This window comes from Pelobates fuscus, chromosome 3 (assembly GCF_036172605.1).
Source record: "Pelobates fuscus isolate aPelFus1 chromosome 3, aPelFus1.pri, whole genome shotgun sequence".
In the NCBI taxonomy this organism is placed as follows: domain Eukaryota; kingdom Metazoa; phylum Chordata; class Amphibia; order Anura; family Pelobatidae; genus Pelobates; species Pelobates fuscus.
Genome location: NC_086319.1, coordinates 246,284,195 through 246,305,148, shown reverse-complemented (window position 1 = coordinate 246,305,148; position 20,954 = coordinate 246,284,195). Strand labels below are relative to the sequence as shown.

The 20,954-nt window shown below is 38.6% G+C and overlaps 1 protein-coding gene across 1 annotated transcript in view; it reads left to right on the top strand.

The window, feature by feature from the left end:
* Positions 1–20,954, top strand: part of PLXNA4 (plexin A4) — a 673,785-nt gene that overhangs the window by 643,037 nt on the left and 9,794 nt on the right. Inside the window, exons 29-31 of the mRNA XM_063448298.1 lie at positions 4,317–4,486; positions 8,610–8,822; positions 20,637–20,787. Of these exons, the coding sequence (XP_063304368.1) occupies positions 4,317–4,486; positions 8,610–8,822; positions 20,637–20,787 (534 nt within the window). The remainder of the gene's footprint in view (positions 1–4,316; positions 4,487–8,609; positions 8,823–20,636; positions 20,788–20,954) is intronic.

The window sequence follows — 20,954 nt, the reverse complement described above, 5'->3', positions numbered from 1 at the left end:
CCTGGAGGAAATTCTTTCTAACACACCCTCTAAAGGACACTGAGATAGCCTCTGCTAGAATGCTCCCCCCCTCCATGGCCCATTAGCCCTCAATTGTAATCTCTACTGGGGCCTTGAAGGGATTATTGCACTTTTGTTCCTTGTGTCTAAAGATTGTGTAGGGTGTGGCTGGAGGCGGTGCATGGAGGCGGGACATGGGTGGCGCTTGCTGCGGAGTATGGGTGGGGCCTGTAAGGGGGCCCTTGATTTATTTTGCCCGGGGGCCCCGAGGGTTCTCAGTCCGCCCCTGGGTGTGACTAGGGTTCATAAACAAAGGGATTTAACTCCTAAATGGCAGAGGATTGAGCAGTGAGGCTGCTAGGTCATGTTCTATACACCAAAACTGCTTCATTAAGCTAAAGTTGTTCAGGTGACTATAGTGTCACATCACATGTGTGACATGTCATGGTTCCCTTTTATTCCAGAAGTTTGGTCCTTAAGGGGTTAACTTAATTTGTCTTTAAAAATAATTGTGCAGACATACAGTATGTATACATTTATTCTAACTAGACTTGTAAGCTCATTGTAGTATAGGCACTGTATACTGGCTCCTCTTTGGTATTATCCAGCACAGGAAAAACAAAGAATTATATAAAAAAAAAACAAAAAAAAACTGTTGTTAATAACTACAAACTTGCATACTGACTCCAGGAACACACCCTTAATGTAGTGGTGTCAAAACGAAGTATATATAGCTTGCACATTACTTAGTTATGGCATCTCTATATTGATAGTGTGTTCCTGGAGTCCATATGCATGTTTTTAAGTATATGTCTTAAGAACATTGTTTTTGTTGCTGTTATGTTGCCTAAAGCCTTTTGGCATGATCGTTCAGGTTTATGTTGAAGAATTTAAAAGTGGTTTGAAAGATCAGAGCTCTCATAGCATCCCTCTTCAGTCATATTCATTTTGTGCAACCAACACTATTACATTATCAATGTAAATTTTGTCCAGCCAGCATGGCGTTGATAGAATAAGAGCTCTGGGCTAACTCTTATAGCTCACGTTAACACAGTAGTACAGCAGGAGGAACACGGGCTAGCATTTCCTCTGCTCGATAGATATAGGCTGACTAGACCAATATCACATCATTTTCTTTCTGTCAGGTGACCAATGCTAAAACAAAGGAGAAAGTAAGTGGACTTAAAGTGTGGCTTATGATTATTGGGACAATGTGATTATTGATAGAATTACAACCACAAAACTGCAGATAAATGAAATGTCTTTGCACAATCTATGTCCCCTCATGTATTAAAATATTACATTTATGCATGCTGTTTGCTGAATGTTATGCAAAAAGGATTCACAATGTGCAGGTGTTTGGAAGCTGGAATATTCATATTTATGTGGCTTGCATAACACAAGCAGGTGTTGTCAAAATCCAGATTTGATTAAATTCATTTCTGTACTATACCCAAAAATATTTATTTTTCATCTTCATAGAACAGATTGATGACATATTTTTCTCAGATTAGTTATTTTTTTTTAGTTTTTTTCCAATTTAGAAATTCATATATATTTAGAATTAGAATAATTAGAAAAACAAAAACAAAAAAAAACCTCACTATATACTAAAATATAATATATACATACATTAATACTTGCATACATATACACCTTTATCTGCAAGTATGTCAATAGATTTTGTGTTGCTTTTGCAATCGGTATATGTTTATATTATATGATATGGAGGGACTGATTAGCATAGTTTGCTGATCCAGTTTAGGCATCTTTTTAGCACTCATAAGACTCCCCACCTGCCCCCTACTAAATTATGTTAACCAGTGTCCCACAGCACAGAGTGTGGGGAGACTCACTCTGACTCCCATTCTCCCATTTATTAACTTTTCACTCATTACATATAAGTGTGGTGCTATGACAATCACTGACTGAATTTGATCTGGTACATAAGAAGTCCACCATGTTAATACTAATTCATTCTTAACTACCGACAACCACCACGCATGGGTGAGAGTATCGGCAAAACCACTCTAATTTTGCCTACATTTCACGCAAATGAAAAGTTTCTATTTTTGGAAAATCCCAGAGGTGTCTCCTGCTTGGATTATTATTTTTTTATATCAATTTTGTTGAAATTATTGGTGTTTTTACACACATGGACACTACTTTATATAAAGAATCCATTCTTTAATAAAACTACAATTTATTGCTAACTTACTGTTGTAGCTATTAGGATGTAAATATAGTCAAATGATAGTTACACTTTAAATATTCGCTCACAAACAATGTTGTTGTTTTTTTCACAATTTAGTAGCGTACATACAAGCTTTTACATTTATAGTCTATTCTGTTAAACAGTAATGGGAAGAGTAAAGGTTCTAATTGAAAACTCTAGTAATACATTCTAAAATTTGTTTACAGACTTCTCAGAACACTGTTGTGAGAATACTAAATGAGCAAGTGGGAACATGATCTCTGAATTTATTAGATATTTAGTCCCATCAAAGGAACTCTTAGTGTTCCTTAATTCAACCACAATATAACCTCAGTTAGAGAAACAGAGAAAGGTTAGAGATGAACACTTGGGGCTGGTAAAATATTTTGTCTCAATGACTATGGGACTTCTTTAGAATTTTATAATTGAGTAAAAGCTCACAAAAGTAAGTATTCTTGCTCTTTTTTTTTCCTCTAGATTTTGGATTACTTTCTGAACAATAAAGCATTTTTACATAGGTTAAATAATATTTCACCAGGTCCAAAACTGTTCTGACAAATTTTTAGAATGGCATTTTTAGAAGTTCAGTTTTAAAAAAGATTGATTTTAGATAATGGGAAGACATCCAGTTAGAGAAAGTTACATATTTTATGAGGGCAGGGGAGAGATCAGGGAATGAAAGATAAATCTGAGTGTTGGCACCATGTAGGAGATACTTAAATCCAAACGAGCTTATAAAGTTGCCAAGAGATCCAGTGGATAGAAAACAAAAAGATGCCAAGAACTGACCCTTAGGAAACTCCACCTGAGACTGGTTGTTGGAAGGAAGAGACATTTAAAGTGGTATTAAGTAAAGTGAGAATTGCTGAGGATTCAAAATGAATTCATAGTAAGTTTCAAATTTAAGACCAAAGTAGCCAGACTGGAAAACTATTTAATGTCAACTATGCTTCCAGTTCAGAGAATTTGGCCTTACATTTGAAATCCATTTAAAATGGTCCAGTAAATGTGATTTGAGAAAGATAGTATGAGTACAGTGTCATGGAGGCTAAGGTTGTGGAGAGTCTGAAGAAGAAAGACATGGTCAAAATGTCAAAAGCAGAAGAGAGGTCAAGGACAGTATGGCTAATGGCAAGGTTATTCCTTGTATTCACAGTTTAAGCAAATACAAAATGGAAGGCAGACATGTAGCTTTTATATGTGTTACATGATGCTTAAATTATTCAACAGTCTGCACTTTGCTGTGTTTTGTTGATAACTTAATTTAATGAATCGATTCACTTGCACTTTATTACTGTCAGAAATGTTTTAAATGATATGTATACCAGATGTGCTGCATTTTGCTTTGTATGAGTTTTCTTTATAGCAATATGCAGCACTTGATAGAATATGCAGCACTTGATAGAATGTGAAGGCCATGCCACCATTGCTATATTATATTTTTTTTTCAGCTATTAATTGAAATTAAATTAACTCAATGAAAAGTTTTTCTTACATGCCGTGACCTGTCAACGTACCGTTGGTTTAGAAAAGCATAAACAAATAAATATAAAGCAATATTACCCTTTTTAAAGGTCATAATGGATGCACATGTGTTCAACCCATTACAAATTGACAGATTGCTGTCAAAATACTTTTCCATCCATTAGGACCATTACAACTACACATTTCTTTCCCCTTGATGCTTATTGATGTAGTGGAGTAAATAATGTCTATATTCTGACCAAAGAGGTTGCAAGAGATATGGGTGTGTAACAAATATTACAATATAATATGAACATATTATTGTATAATATGTCCACTATTAAAAAAAAATGTCTCAGGGAAATACTTAAAAATTAGCACTTTAACTATCACACTTGAGGCACCGTTTCTGGTTAAATGTTTTTGTATATTTATTGTATGTCTGTCAGAGTTGAAAGGTACTAGAAAAAAATATAGTTGCTATATATAAATATAATATAAAATATTATATTTATTTAGCAATACTTTTTCTAGAATGCATTTTACAGGTTATTAACCTCTGTAAGACCATAATTATTGATACCAACTTGGTCAATAACATTTTCATTTCACATTCCCCTTTCTCTTTTTGGTATAGGGCACACTGCAGAAATTTGTAGATGACCTCTTTGAGACTATATTTAGCACAGCGCATCGTGGCAGCGCACTTCCTCTTGCGATAAAGTACATGTTTGATTTTCTGGACGAGCAAGCGGACAAGCACAATATCCATGATCCTCATGTTCGGCACACCTGGAAGAGTAATTGGTAAGCTAAATTCTTAAAACGTCCTCTTTTGTATAATTGTCTGCAAGTGAAAAAAATGTGTAAATGTGTATGAGATTGTGTGACAAAGGACCGACGGAGGTCCAAAACGTCGACTTTGCTTGTTTGTAAAATGGAATAAAATTTAACTGCACATGAGTGCCCATATATATCTTGATTTAAGATATATATACATATGTATCTAGCTAGCACGATTAAACTCCCCACAGAGCACATAGAATTACTGTTATGAATCATCTGCATATATGAAGTTGTATTTTGAGAAGTGCTTCATTGGCACCGTAAATCTATTTATCATGTTGTATGTTAATTATGTTTCCACAAATATCCCAGAGTTCCCAGCTTGACATGTAGATGAGCACAGCCAGGAATCTTGTTTCAAACATCACATTTGTGTGCAAATTCCAGATATTTTTTTTTTAATGAATCAGAAAAATACCACTAGTATGATGATGGGTTCTTCAGTAATTAGAATACATTCTATTTCAATCCAGTCACATGACTGTGCCTATCGGGTTCGGGGAGGAAAATGGACACTTACAGTGTGGTCAGAACAGCCATATGATTGAGGTAGACAAATGGTACTGACTTATGAGAAAGCTCCACCGCATAGCTAACCTGAACATAAAGAGGAAGCCACATTGGAAATAATGGCATACTATTTACATGAATGAATTGATCCAGGATTACATATTACACTATTTGAAATTTAGCATTTTTCACATATATTTTACTCCAGTTGTTTATCAATGATGAATGTTGCCTAATATGCTCAAAGTTAAATGTAAAATGTATTTAATGTGTTTAATACACCTATTATTTGCATTTGACATTCACATTTGATTTGTTAAATGCATATTATGACAGGAAACCCTGTAGTTTACAGAAAGCACTACAAAACACCAAAATCCATAATGGGTTATGTTTTAGCTATACTACAACCTCCCTATTAAACTGACAGGATTATTCACTGAAGTGTGAATTGTCAGAAAATCAAAGGAAATTCAATGTGAATTTAAAAATTTAGGTAAAAATGACCGAATTGAAAAAAAAAAATTCTGTCAGGATTATTTTTAGCTCGCAGTTTTGAAATTCCTTAAAATTCTGACTTTAGTGTATATCGCTGTCAGCTAATTTATACTTGTTAAATACATATTTTATATTTGCTATTTCCAGGTTAAGAGAAGTCAGTATTATCCCTGCATTGCTTGTCTGAGGAAATAATATTATTCCATGGGGCACATTAATTATAAAGTGACATTAGCAATTCAAAAATACACCTGAAGATGGTACGCAATCTGACTCAATAAAAAAACGCCATTAATATTTATCTGTTCATAAAAAATGCATCTCATTTGCATTCACTTACGTGGCAATTTTCAGGATTATTTTTTGCTTAGTTAAGAATAGTCTGGTTTAAACATAGATTTATAGTCTTAAGTGATGTGTTGAATATGTGCCACCTTGAATCTGGAGTTACGAATAAGGCAGGGGACCATTTTTGAGCAAATAAACTTAATTAAGATTATTATTTGATCAAAAATCAAAATTCCACTTCAATCTCTGTTGTGTGAGAGATTTACTAACTGGTAAAAAGTGGAGTTCTGTCCTGATTTTCTATATTTTACAGCTAAGTCTATTTATCAGCTTGAGATATAAAACATTGTGAGTATATTGTGAGCATTGTTATACACCATGACATTTGCTAAAATTACGGTGAGAAAAGATAAAACTGACGACTGGTATTTGAATTATCTGTGATATATATATTTCCCACTCTTCTTTTTCAATGATTATTTTTGACTCTGATGTTTCCTTTTTTTAATGTTACTGCAGTTTGACCTTTGAGAGTTGCAGGGTATGCAATGTATTGCTTTACCCATTCTCCTCTCTGAGAAACTCAAACTGTTACTATATCATCAAATGTTTATCTTTAACAAAATGTGTTAGTCATATTTAAGGATTAAATATATTGTTCCTATTACTCTATTTAACACATGCTTATGCTTAATTTACTTATTAATTATATTATCACATATAATTAAAAGTATACTTAAGTGCTAGAAAAACAAAGATGTATCCCTAACACTATAATGTCCCTCTGCACCCTCGGCCCCCCTTGGTCTTCCTTCATCCCTGAAAGGATTTTAAAAAAACTTTCTCTCTCTTACCTGATTTCAGCGCCAATGTCCCTCAGCACTGGGTTGTGCTTCTCCTCTGTCAGCATCAGCTGCACATGCATTAGGCCTTCTCCATAGGAAAACAGTGACTCAATGTTTTCCTATGGGTTTTGCTTGACGCTGAATGTCCTCATGCAAAGAGTGAGGATGTCCAGCGTTGTTTCACGAAGTCAAACTCCGTGAAACTGCAGGAAGCACCTTTAGTGGGTGTCTGGATTTCAGCCACTAGAGGCAGTCCTAACACTGGAGGGTCATTGCATCCAGTACACGTCAATGAGATGAAGTGGTCTTGGTGCCTATAGTGTCCCTTTAAATGCTCACATTTCAAATAGAAACAATTTTTGTATCATGCCAAATGCTGCCTTATCCATATATTTCACATGACTCTGGGATAAGAATATAATAGGCTGGTAGGATTATGTTGCCATATCAGAAGGAATATCTCCAAAAATATTGTTACTACTTTCATTTTTTTTAATGCAGTAAAACAAATTTTTCAAATTGCCTCTGTTTAATATATTAAAGCATATAGTTATTGTTCACTGTTAGTGTTACAGCACATTTATATTGTATATTCCCTGCTATTTGATATTATGTTTAGAATTGCTTGTATTCTCTGTTATAATTATGCCATTATTATTGTTATTATTATTATTATTATTGGCATTTATAGAGCACCAACCTAGTCTGCAGTGCTTTATGAGCACAAGCTATGTATAATAAAGAAGTGACATATGACTTCAGAGTTGATGGAATATGACAATGTATACTCTTCCTTGATGAAATGTTCAACGTACCAAGTATGGCAGACTCATTGATGATGAAGTCTATAAAATGTGACTCAAAGTTAATTTAATCTGATTGCAAGGAGATTATTTCTTCACTTCATCACCCCCTCCTCCCACCCCTTTAAATAAACCTCCTGCTCATTTTGCCAGAGTGGCTGCAATCAGCTTGAGATTAAAAGCACAGATAATGTTAATAAAATGCTAATGCTTCATTAGTCAGACACTTATTGGTGCCCAAGTTACGTGTATGTCACAGTTATGTACAGACCTAGCCCTTGTGTCAACCAGAGACAGCCAAATAGTCTTATCCCTTATTTATCTGCATACTAAAATGGTCATGGCCTCTATACTAATTACCACCAACAAAAATGAATATTAACATGCAATTGTGGGGTCTTCTGGTTAGTTCAGTTACATAGTTCAAAATGTCTACAGCACATATAATATTAATTACCCGACTGTCAGTCAAATTAACTGATGAGTTAAAGTAATATTTCCATGACTATTACAGTGGCCATTTTTGCCATGATAAAAGCCATTGAGGAGTATGCATGAAATAGGATAATCTAAAATATGATTTCATAATGTGGGCTGTACATTTTCATACAGTATATCACTAAACTGTTACCCTGTTTATAAAGATTAAATCTTAACATAAGCATTTACTTCCTTTTACAAAGTATTGAACCATTTAGCCAACGAAAAGCAGCAATTCTGTCACTTTTCATGAAATTTATAATGTATTTGGAATCCCAAACAATTGCAACAGTTATGTAGATTGTAAGCTGGTTTGAGCAAGGCCTTCTTCATCTCTAAATTCTATGTTTGAGCAAGACTTTCTTCATCTCTTCATCCCTTTCTATAATTGTAAAGCGCGGAATATGTTGGCACTATATAAATGCAAATAATAATAATAATGTGAAATGCCATTCAAAATAACAACAGCATTTTCCAATTAAAACTATAAAGCTATTATATTATAAGGCTCTTACTTGGCCTTGAGTAGCTAAAGGCTGATGTGATTTTATCAATTCAAGTGTGAATAAGAATTCCAAGTATTTAATATATTTTTCATGTTATATTCATTATATTTTGGCACTATGTCTAGTTTTGAATACCCATTGTGCTTTTTTTCAGCCTACCCTTGAGATTTTGGGTGAATGTTATCAAAAATCCCCAATTTGTCTTTGACATCCACAAGAATAGCATTACAGATGCCTGTCTTTCTGTGGTGGCACAAACATTCATGGACTCATGCTCAACCTCAGAGCATCGTTTGGGCAAAGACTCCCCTTCCAACAAACTTCTCTATGCCAAGGATATTCCCAGCTATAAGAACTGGGTAGAACGGTAAGTTATATGTTCAGTTAAAAAGCTTTTACCCATACTTTTTTATTCTACAATTTGTATTAAAGATTTGTCTCTTTTCTATGCCTGGCAGTTTTTTTATATTAATTTTGTGGTGTAAATAGTAAAATTATATTTGCATATACTTTTTATTCCTGCACATTTTGATGAAAAACCCTTTTAGAAATGTAACATAAAGAATGACTGAAATTACATTACAGCTATTACTCTTTTCATCTTTTACAAGATTCCACAACAAACTTTCACTCTTGCTGGGTTACCTAGTAAAGTGAGAATTATCCGAAATTCACTGTGAATTCTAAGTGCTTTTCAAATTTAAAGGGATACTATAGTCACCAAAACTACTTTAACTTGAAGCAATTTTGGTGTAAAGATCATATCCCTGCAGTCTCACTGCTCTATTCTCTGATATTTAGGAGTTAACAATTTGTTTATGCATTCCTAGGCACACCTCCCTGCATGTGAGTTACACAGTCTTTCTAAACACTTCCTTTAAAGAGTCATCTAATGTTTACACTTCCTTTTTTGCAAATGCTGTTTAATTAGAATTTCTTATCCACCTGTATGTAATTAAAGTTCAATTTACAGAGCGTGAGATAAAAAACTTTTAAAGTGAGTTACATATGATTGAAAATGTCAGTCACAGCCAGGGGAGGTGTAGCTAGGGCTGCATACACAAAAATAAAACTGATTTAACTCCTAAATGGAAGAGAATTGAGCAGTGAGACTACAGGGGCATGATCTATACACAAAAACTGCTTAATTAAGCTAAAGTTTTTTTGATGACTGTTCCTTTAAGAAAAATTCTACTTGGCCTTAAATTTGAAATTCACTTTAAATTAATTTTGGATCCCATCAGTTCTCACTTTAGTGCATAAACCCTGTCTGATAGTATGGTGCTAGAAAACAAATATTTTTTTTATTTTTTTTTCTAGTCTTCTGCATGCATGTAATGGTGTGCATGGTGGAAACTTGCAAGCCTAATGTATCCACCTATCAGTTGTTGCAATTGCAGGTAGTTGAGATCCGTTTTTGAGCTGGCACAATTTTCAATCTTTGTTTTTTCATGCCGTAGCTGTAGGTTGTAAACCTGAATACGGTGGAGGCCACATGCTTCTTCTACTGTAATAAGACAAGCAAACAAATAATTAAATCATGATTTATTTCACTCCTTGGATTTCTTTTATGAATGATATTACTAGAAAATAAAAATGCCAGAAGGAATATAGGCAGAATGCTTGCAGTCAAATCAATGATATTTGCACAAATTGCTGGATAACCAGCCATATTTCTCAAGTGCCTAATTCTTTGTTATTGAAGAATGGTTCTGCAGGAGTGTTAAATGGACACTTTGGGCACCAATAAATGTTTTCCAAATTTTTTTTTAAAATAAATAAATGTTTTGCACAATGTTGGATCATAAGCCTGCATCCTTAGTCACGCCCCCTTACTTCAGAAAAATATTTCCTTATCAATGGTATGCACACAGTCTCAGCACCAACATCATAACAGTGATCACAGTGCTTGAAGTTTGAAGTGAAGTGTGAAGTGTTCAGTAACAAATGCTTCACAAATGCTACCCATATAGAGATACAGAACTTGCTGCTGGTGTGTAAGTTCATCTCCGGCAGCCTAGTTAGCAGCCTGGAATAAGAGTTCTAGACTAGTGATGTCCCGAACTGTTCGCTGGCGAATAGTCCCCACTCCCCAGCGAACATCGCTTGTTCGCGTTCGCCACGGACGGTGAACACATGCGCTGTTCGGTCCGCCCCCTATTCATCATCATTGAGTAAACTTTGACCCTGCCTGTACCTCACAGTCAGCAGACACATTCCAGCCAATCAGCAGCAGACCCTCCCTCCCAGACCCTCCCACCTCCTGGACAGCATCCATTTTACATTCATTGTGAAGCTGCATTCTTGGTGAGAGTAAGGACAGTGTAGCTGCTGCTGATTTGATAGGGAAATTGATAGCTAGGCTAGTGTATTCAGTGTCCACTACAGTCCTGAAGGACTCATCTGATCTCTGCTGTAAGGACAGAACCCCAAAAAGCCCTTTTTAGGGCTAGAACATCAGTCTGCTTTTTTTTTCTTCTGTGTAATGTAATTGCAGTTGCCTGCCTGCCAGCCTGTGTGTCAGGCTCACAGCATATACTGTGCCCACTTGCCCAGTGCCACCACTCACTCACTGGTGTCACAATAGCTTGCATTTAAAAAAAAAAAAAAAAAAAACAGTTTTGACAGTAATATAATAGCAGTCAGTTTCATTCACTAGTGTGCGTTTCAGGGCCTGCCCAGTGCCACCACTCATATCTGGTGTCACAATAGCTTGCATTTAACAAAAACAAAACTTTTTGGACTGTAATATAATAGCAGTCAGTTTCCTTCACGAGTGTGCGTTTCAGGGCCTGCCAGGGCACAGTGTCACACCAGTGCAACTTAAATCTGGTGTAACAGTAGTGTACATTTTAAAAAAAAAATACAATTTTGACTGTAATAGATTGAATAGCAGTTAGTTGTCTGCCAGCGTGTGTGTCAGGCTCACAGCGTATACTGTGCCCACTTGCCCAATGCCACCACTCATATCTGGTGTCACAATAGCTTGCATTTAACAAAAAAAAACTTTTTGGACTGTAATATAATAGCAGTCAATTTCCTTCACGAGTGTGCGTTTCAGGGCCTGCCAGGGCACAGTGTCACACCAGTGCAACTCATATCTGGTGTAACAGTAGTGTACATTTTTTTTAATTTTTTAAATTTTGACTGTAATAGATTGAATAGCAGTTAGTTGTCTGCCAGCGTGTGTGTCAGGCTCACAGCGTATACTGTGCCCATTTTCCCAGTGCCACCACTCATATCTTGTGTCACAATAGCTTGCATTTAACAAAAAAAAAACTTTTTGGACTGTAATATAATAGCAGTCAATTTCCTTCACGAGTGTGCATTTCAGGGCCTGCCCAGTGCCACCACTCACTCATATCTGGTGTCCCTATAGCTTGCATTAAAAAAAAAAAATACTTTTTGGACTGTAATATAATAGCATTCAGTTTCCTTCACGACTGTGCGTTTTAGGGCCTGCCAGGGCACAGTGTCACACCAGTGCCACTCATATCTGTTGTCACAGTAGCTTGCACGCATAGTACCACTAATCGAAATAAAAAATGACAGGCAGAGGCAGGCCACCCCACAGGGGCTGTCGTGGTCGTGGTGCTGTGATTCCCTTTGGCCCTAGAATAATGCCCAGTGTTCAGAGGCCATGTACCCTGAACTTGAAAAGTTCTGAGGACATAGTTCACTGGCTAACACAGGACACCCAATCTTCTACAGCTTCTGCTTGGAACCTTGACGCACCATCCTCCTCCAGCTTAGCTTCGGGCACCTCTCAAGTTACCACTCGCTCGCCTGCCACCACCACCAACACTAGCACCACAGCCGCTTCACTTGGTATGTCAGAGGAGTTATTTACACATCAGTTGGAAGAAATGAGTGATGCGCAACCATTATTGCTCGAGGATGTAGATAACAGGGATACGTCTCAGTCAGGCAGCATTACACACGTACGGTGTGATGATGATGATGTTGTACCCACTGCTGCTTCCTTTGCTGAGTTGTCAGATACAAGTGAAGCTTTTGATGATGACGATGCGTCCGTGGATGTCACGTGGGTGCCCGCTAAAAGAGAAGAAGAATAGGGGGAAAGTTCAGATGAGGAGACAGAGAGGAGGAGGAGGAGACGAGTTGAAAGCAGGGGGAGGTCGTCGCAAGGAGCTAGTGGCACAGTCAGACAGCATGCATCGGCACCCGGGGTCAGCCAGACAGCACGCCAATCAACGCATGCTGTTGCCACCACCAGAATGCCTTCATTGCAGAGCTCAGCAGTGTGGAATTTTTTTTGTGTGTCTGCCTCTGACAACAGCGATGCCATTTGCAACCTGTGCCAAAGGAAACTGAGTTGTGGAAAGTCCAACACCCACCTAGGTACAACTGCTTTGCGAAGGCACATGATCGCACATCACAAACGCCTATTGGATCAACACATGAGTACCAGCAGCACACAAACTCAAAGCCGCCATCCTCCTCCTGGTCCAGCATCTTCAGCCATGTTGACCACTGCTGTCCTCCTTGCCCCCTCTCAACCATCCGCCCCTCCGTCTCTCGCCTTGAGCAGTTCCTGCTCATCTGCCCACAGTCAGGTGTCTGTCAAGGACATGTTTGAGCGTAAGAAGCCAATGTCACAAAGTCACCCCCTTGCCCGGCGTCTGACAGCTGGCTTGACTGAACTCTTAGCCCGCCAGCTTTTACCATACAAGCTGGTGGAGTCTGAGGCGTTCAAAAAATTTGTAGCTATTGGGACACTGCAGTGGAAGGTACCCGGCCGAAATTTCTTTGCACAAAAGGCAATCCCCAACCTGTACTCGATTGTGCAAAAGGAAGTAATGGCATGTCTGGCACACAGTGTTGGGGCAAGGGTCCATCTGACCACTGATACCTGGTCTGCAAAGCATGTCAGGGCAGGTATATCACCTACACTGCGCATTGGGTAAACCTGCTGATGGCTGCCAAGCATGGAATGCGTGGCTCTGCAGAGGAGTTGGTGACACCGCCACGACTTGCAGGCAGGCCTGCTGCCACCTCGTCTACTCCTCCTACTCCATCCTCTTCCATAACCTCCTCGGCTGAGTCCTCTTCTGCTGCTGCGTCTTGCTCCACATCAACGGCAGCCCCCCAGGTTCCCAGGTACTGTTCCACATCCCGGATACGGTAGTGTCACGCCATCTTGGGGTTGACTTGCCAGAAAGCAGAGAGTCACACCGGACCAGCACTCCTGTCCGCCCTGAACGCACAGGTGGATCAGTGGCTGACTCCGCACCAACTGGAGATCGGTAAAGTGGTTTGTGACAACGGAAGAAATTTGTTGGCGGCATTGCATTTGGGCAAGTTGACACATGTGCCGTGCATGGCACATGTGTGTAATCTGATCGTACAATGCTTTGTGCATAAGTACCCAGGCTTACAGGACTTCCTGAAGCAGGCCAGGAAGGTGTGCGGCCATTTCAGGCGTTCCTACACGGCCATGGCGCACTTTTTCGATATCCAGCGGCGAAACAACATGCCAGTGAGGCGCTTGATTTGCGACAGCCCGACACGTTGGAATTCAACACTCCTAATGTTCGACCGCCTGCTCCAACAAATAAAATCCGTTAACCAGTATTTGTATGACCGGGGTGCTAGGACAGCCTCTGCGGAGCAGGGAATTTTTTTGCCACGTTACTGGACGCTCATGCGCAATGCCTGTAGGCTCATGCGCCCTTTTGAGGAGGTGACAAACCTAGTCAGTCGCACCAAAGGCACCATCAGCGACATCATACCATTTGTTTTCTTCCTGGATCGTGCCCTGCGAAGAGTGCTGGATCAGGCCGTAGATGAGCGTGAAGAGGAAGAGTTGTGGTCACCATCACCACCAGAAACAGCCTTATCAGCATCACTTGCTGGACCTGCTGCAATGCTGGAAGAGGATTGTGAGGAAGAGGAGTCAGAGGAGGAATGTGGCTTTGAGGAGGAGGAGGAAGACCAACCACAACAGGCATCCCAGGGTGCTCGTTGTCACCTATCTGGTACCCGTGTTGTTGTACGTGGCTGGGAGGAGGAACATACCTTCAGAGAGATCACTGAGGACGAGGAACAGGACATGAGTAGCTCGGCATCCAACCTTGTGCAAATGGGGTCTTTCATGCTGTCGTGCCTGTTGAGGGACCCACGTATAAAAAGGCTGAAGGAGAACGACCTGTACTGGGTGTCCACGCTACTAGACCCCCGGTATAAGCAGAAAGTGCCTGAAATGTTACCGAATTACGGCAAGTCGGAAAGGATGCAGCAGTTCCAAAATCAATTAAAAAGTATGCTTTAGACAGCGTATAAGGGTGATGTCACAGCACAACGGGAATCTAACAGGGGAAGAGGTGAAAGTAATCCTCCTCCTCCCACGACCACGCTGGCAAGGACAGGACGTTTTACAGATGTTTTGTTGATGGAGGACATGCAGAGCTTTTTAAGTCCTACGCATCGCCACAGCCCTTTGGGGTCCACCCTCAGAGAACGACTCAACCGACAGGTAGCAGACTACCTCGCCTTAACTGCAGATATCGACACTCTGAGGAGCGATGAACCCCTTGACTACTGGGTGTGCAGGCTTGACCTGTGGCCTGAGCTATCCCAATTTGCGATAGAACTTCTGGCCTGCCCCGCTTCAAGTGTCCTGTCAGAAAGGACCTTCAGTGCAGCAGGAGGTATTGTCACTGAGAAGAGAAATCGCCTAGGTCAAAAAAGTCTAGATTACCTCACATTTATTAAGATGAATGAGGGATGGATCCCGAAGGGACTGACATTGGGCGATACATTCGATTAAAAAATGCCTGATGAGGGGGACTACTTAACACACCATTCCTATCTGGTGGCACATTAGATTGCAGGCACAGTGCCCCAAATTTGAAGTAGGAGGACCGACCAAGCATCTTTTTCCATCTCCCGCTTCCTAAAATCGATGCCTTATATACACGTCCCCTGATAGGGGACATAACAGGGATTAAACTGATAGGAATAGTACTACTTAACACACCACTCCTATCTGGTGGCACATTAGATTGCACGCGCAGTGCCCCAAATTTGAAGTAGAAGGACCGACCAAGCATCTTTTTCCATCTCCCGCTTCCTAAAATCGATGCCTTATATACACGTCCCCTGATAGGGGACATAACAGGGATTAAACTGATAGGAATAGTACTACTTAACACACCACTCCTATCTGGTGGCACATTAGATTGCACGCGCAGTGCCCCAAATTTGAAGTAGAAGGACCGACCAAGCATCTTTTTCCATCTCCCGCTTCCTAAAATCGATGCCTTATATACACGTCCCCTGATAGGGGACGTAACAGGGATTAAACTGATAGGAATAGTACTACTTAACACACCACTCCTATCCGGTGGCACATTAGATTGCACGCGCAGTGCCCCAAATTTGAAGTAGGAGGACCGACCAAGCATCTTTTTCCATCTCCCGCTTCCTGGGTGGAGGAAGAGAGACCTTCAATGACATCAGTGAGGACAAGGAACGGGACATGGCTAGCTTGGTATCCAACCTTGTGCAAATGGGGAGTTTGCGGTTGTGCAAATGGACTGTTTGCGGTTGTTTGCGGTGCGTTAAACCGGGAGTTTGGTCTGTCACTGTGAAGCGGGCGTAACTCTTACACTACCTGATCGATACAACATCATACCTAATGTTTTAAAGCACGTTATTCCAAACAATTTAGGAATGTTAGGTGATTTATGCCCTATATGGATTAAAACCAGACTCTGCATCAACTATGTAATTTTCCATGGGAGTTTTGCCATGGACCCCCTACGGCATGCCACAGTCCAGGTGTTAGTCCCCGAAAATGTTATGTTCGCGACATCACTATTCTGGACTGCTAATGTCATTTCTATGCAAAGATTGTGTTTGTCAGCACACATAGCATACTGGTGATGGATGTCCCCCTGTCTGTGCTGCCCAGGTCTACCCTCAGTATGACCTCTGGATCATCCAGAACAGCAAAGGATAGTGGTGTTACTGAAGAAGGGCTAAGCTGCAAGGAGAACTTTGCCTCAGCACTGGGCTACATTTTATAAGGGGGATTTTATAAATGTTATAGGGGCTATAGTGTGTCTGCGGGGGAGTATAGTGTGTTTAGGGGATGTAGTGTGCGTGTACGGTATGTAATATGAGTAGAGGAGGCAGTCACTATATGGCCTTATATTCAGGGTACAAGCTCCCCCAGCACAATCCTACAAACACCCCGCTACAACCGAAGAACTCTTTATGGTTGAAGTAACCCTTTAATCAAGCAAGCAAACTAAACCTAAATACTAATTTAAATTAATTGCAATTGTAAATCTATATAATGATGTATGGCTGAATTGATGTTTTTTTATTCTCTTAATTTAGAGAGAGTAATGATAACTCAGCCCGGTATGATTGTGTACTTTAAAAAAATTTTTTTATAAACTTGTATACATAACTCAATTTACTGTTGCTCTGCTGCATCCAAGATTTTACAATATGGAGGGTACTGTGCTCAGGTTTTCCTGTTCACTAATTGGCATTTCTTTATATAATTAGAAATGTAATTGTCTCCACTCAATCTAACTATTATCTTTTATTACATAACATGTCACCGTCCAATTTTCATACCTCCTGATATGTCACTAATCTCAGCAGGTGTCACCGTGATGTTTATAGGACACCTGTCAGCTATTTTAGTTTATCAGAGTTTTACTTCTAATTATAAAACCATGTATCATGTTGTATACTTCTTTGGTGAACAGAATGTCAGGATGAAGGAATTAAATATGTAAATGATTGAGTCTAATTAGCTAGTTGACAGCAGTGCACAGATGTGGATGGCAATGACTGATTGCCTTACTCATCGAATGTCCGCTCAAACTGGAATTACACAAGAGATGAAGGGCATGGAGAATGCAAGTTTCCTTAATGAATCAGAAGAAGTGGAAATCTTCAGGGAGGTAGCATAATACATTGTAAATGGAATATTCATGGTTGGGAATCATATTCATAATATATAATTAGTGTACCAACTTGTGGATAGAATGATATAGATACAGATGCACACTGTCTTTTGTTTATACTTGTCAGAATTGTGAATAGAGTTAAGCTCTTCTAAGAGTTGAACAATAGAACAAATTGCTATCCTGACATAGCTTCATTCTCCTTGGGCAGGCTTATTTGACCTTGGATTATTAAATTGGATCAAATGTGACAATAGAAGTGAACACATATACTTTCTGTAATTTTGTTAAATATTACTCATGGCAGCATCATTAGTGGTTATTTGGTTAATTTTAAAGTGCCTGTAAAAACATACAAATGCAAGGAAGCTGATGCTGTCATTAATAATAGTCAGGAAAAATATAGTAAGTATGGAAACATTTTATCCTTTTTTGTTAACCCATAGCAGCATCACCATAGGCTAACATATGCTAAGATAGCAATATATAGAAAATGGTGATGAAACAATGATCTATAAGATAACCATGTCTGGTACCTGACCAAATGGACAATACAAATACTGGGGACCACTAGGAGGGAGATTATTATTATGAGTTAAAATCTAAAGGATGGTCAGACAAGAAACTACTTATGGACCTTTATTAAAAAGGCAAGAACAGAATGTATTCAAAAGTCAGATGTCCTAAATACTCCCCTGGTTGCAGTTATCATTTTATAGTGTTAGAGGATGGTGCTAAGTAAATACCATGTTCCTATCTAAAACTTGAATCCAAAGGAACCTTAAATATGTTGGATGTAAAACTAAAATAAGCTCCAATGCCCATGAATGGCAAAGCCCTTGAAAAAGTAAAATGTTTGCAGATGATTTAAACAGTTGGCTTCGGTGAACGTGAAGAGCAAAATAAGAAGTGTAGAAGACTATAGGGTCAGTGTATATATTAATAAGCAACTGAATTCTGTGTATTTGACTCTGTCAGTAGCCTGTTATTTTCTTTGAGGGGTCAGTTGGGGTCCTCTGCAGGAGACCAGTTTCCTATCAGGAAACCACCACTTTATTTGTCTCTAGTTCTCTCAGGTCAATGGTTACCCATGATCTACCCCTGTTTCTCCTCAATTTTGTTTGATTTTTTTCCCTATTGCTTATAAGGTGATTGGTCACAACTAGGCATCCCAAACTGGCAGCTCCTAGCCTTGTTGAAAATAGGCATGCAGCTCTGTGGAAATACATAATTGTACTCCTTCTATGTTAACTGGGCCATGACATAATAGTTTTGTTTCTTCTGGGGTTTGTTTTGCTTATTTCCTGGTTATAATTAAAAGGGCACTTCAGTTTGAAATCCACTACACATTTTTCTAATGCATTATCTAAAAAAATGTGCATTTAGAAAACGTTGTCTAAATATATTCTAAATATTCCTTCTATTTTTTTCTGTAGCCAACCCACACAATGCCAGGCTGTTGTATGCTCCGAACACTCATTGGCATCTAGCACTTAAGCTCACTCAGAGCTGTCAGTGGCTGAGCTGTGTGTGTACACACTCACACGCACACACACACACACACTTTCTCTCACACACAATTAAGTATGTTTTAAATAGAAAAAAAACCAAGGTGGTAGACCACACCATGCTCAAAGTAAATGTGATAAAATAATGGTATATGCATACATAAAGGCAATCCAATATTGTAACAGTGTATGTAACCCTCAAAAGAGATAAAAACAGAACAAAATAATAGTGCAATATGTCATATAAATAATTTTAACACATATATGTATATAAAACCAGATAAAAGACTAACTCACACTTTACAGAGCTACTAAGAGCTTGGCTGTATAGCACCTGGATGGTATAATCCCCGTCTTAGGATATGTGGCTTTGTTTGATGTCCAATTCTCATCAGCTGTATATGTGGGAAAAACAGAATAGAAATCCGTTTCGCCCAAGTGTGGGCTTCTTCAGAAGTATGAGTCCGTCTGGAACCCATCTGGTGCTTTAATTTGCTTCCTGCTTCCGGTGCAGTCGCGTGCATCGCCCGGAAATGACACGCCGCGACTCCCAGTGCATGATAGAGCATGTGGTCCATTACTACGTCTCACACGCTAGCCTTAATAGGAAATAGTCCGTGTCATTTAGAAGTGACTTGTTTCGGCAATTTACATGTTTTTTATGATGATTAACATTAAGTTAAAACACATTGGCTTTCCCAAGAGAAATAGGAAGGGGTTAGAAGAGGAGAAATTAGAGAATAGATCATATATATATATATCTCATATCCCTTCTCCTATATTTGTATTCATATGTGTTTACATATCTGATTAGGGTACTAAACATTAAAAACATTCTTAACCAGCCTTTAAAATCATAATGTACTACTGAATAAATACATATAAAGTGACTTATTACATTCCTCCAATAATGAAGTGAGAACATGCATAAGTTTAGCATTAATATTCAAGATGATATGAATGGGTTAATAGGACATGAAAAAGTATTGGGTCACCACAAGCAGGTATTGGGAAGCCCTGCTGGTTTACTGCTGCCTTACATTTGGTTACTTTAGTGAGCACCTAAATTCCTATTTTCCGATTTTCTTTAAGTATGTTTTAGTCTATCAAGATGTGGAAAAGGAGTCAGGATTATGATGGAGCATTCTGCAAAACATTATTTATTCATTTATTTATTTTTGCTAAAACCGAAAAGAAAAAACATAATTCCAATTTTTTTTGGAATAAAGACAATGCAAGTAACTTGTACCTGGAATACATGCCCATTAAACCTGTACCATCAGATTATACTACTAATACTACTACATGGTACATTAAAACATTTAATGTACTTTCTTATGATATTGTGTCATTCCAAAGGACTGTTGTGTAATTGCATTTAATAATATAACTGTAATGCAGTATACTGATGTTCACTTAACATATTGCAGTGTTCTACATATGTATAGTATACAGTAACAAAGCATATGGTAGTACATGCAGCATGACATTAAATCCTGAAAGTGTCAAAAGTCTATTCTGTATTACTTCCCACATAGAGAGATTTTTCCTAAATGTCTTATTAATTTTAAAATGTGCATATCTTTTTTGCTAATATTGCTTCTTGCTGTTTGTTTAAAGTCTTTCATGTTAACAGACAAGCCATATGGGATCTGCTTAAAACAGCTATTTTGTTCACTATATTTCAAGCAATATTTTGTAAACATTATATTTATTTATTTTCAGGTACTATTCTGACATTGGCAAAATGCCAGCCATAAGTGACCAAGATATGAATGCTTATTTGGCTGAGCAGTCTCGTATGCACATGAATGAATTTAACACAATGAGTGCCCTCTCTGAAATCTACTCTTATGTTGGTAAATATAGTGAAGAGGTAAGTGCCATTCACGTGACTGACCTATTTTCACTTTTTAAAGTGTGCAGTTCACTGCCTTCCTTGTGTGATTGGGGGTGATTCTAGTTGGAGTCTCCATATAGCTGGGTAAAGCAGAAAAAGAAAATCCCTAGATTTGACTTAATTTATTACTTTTCGTATGTTTT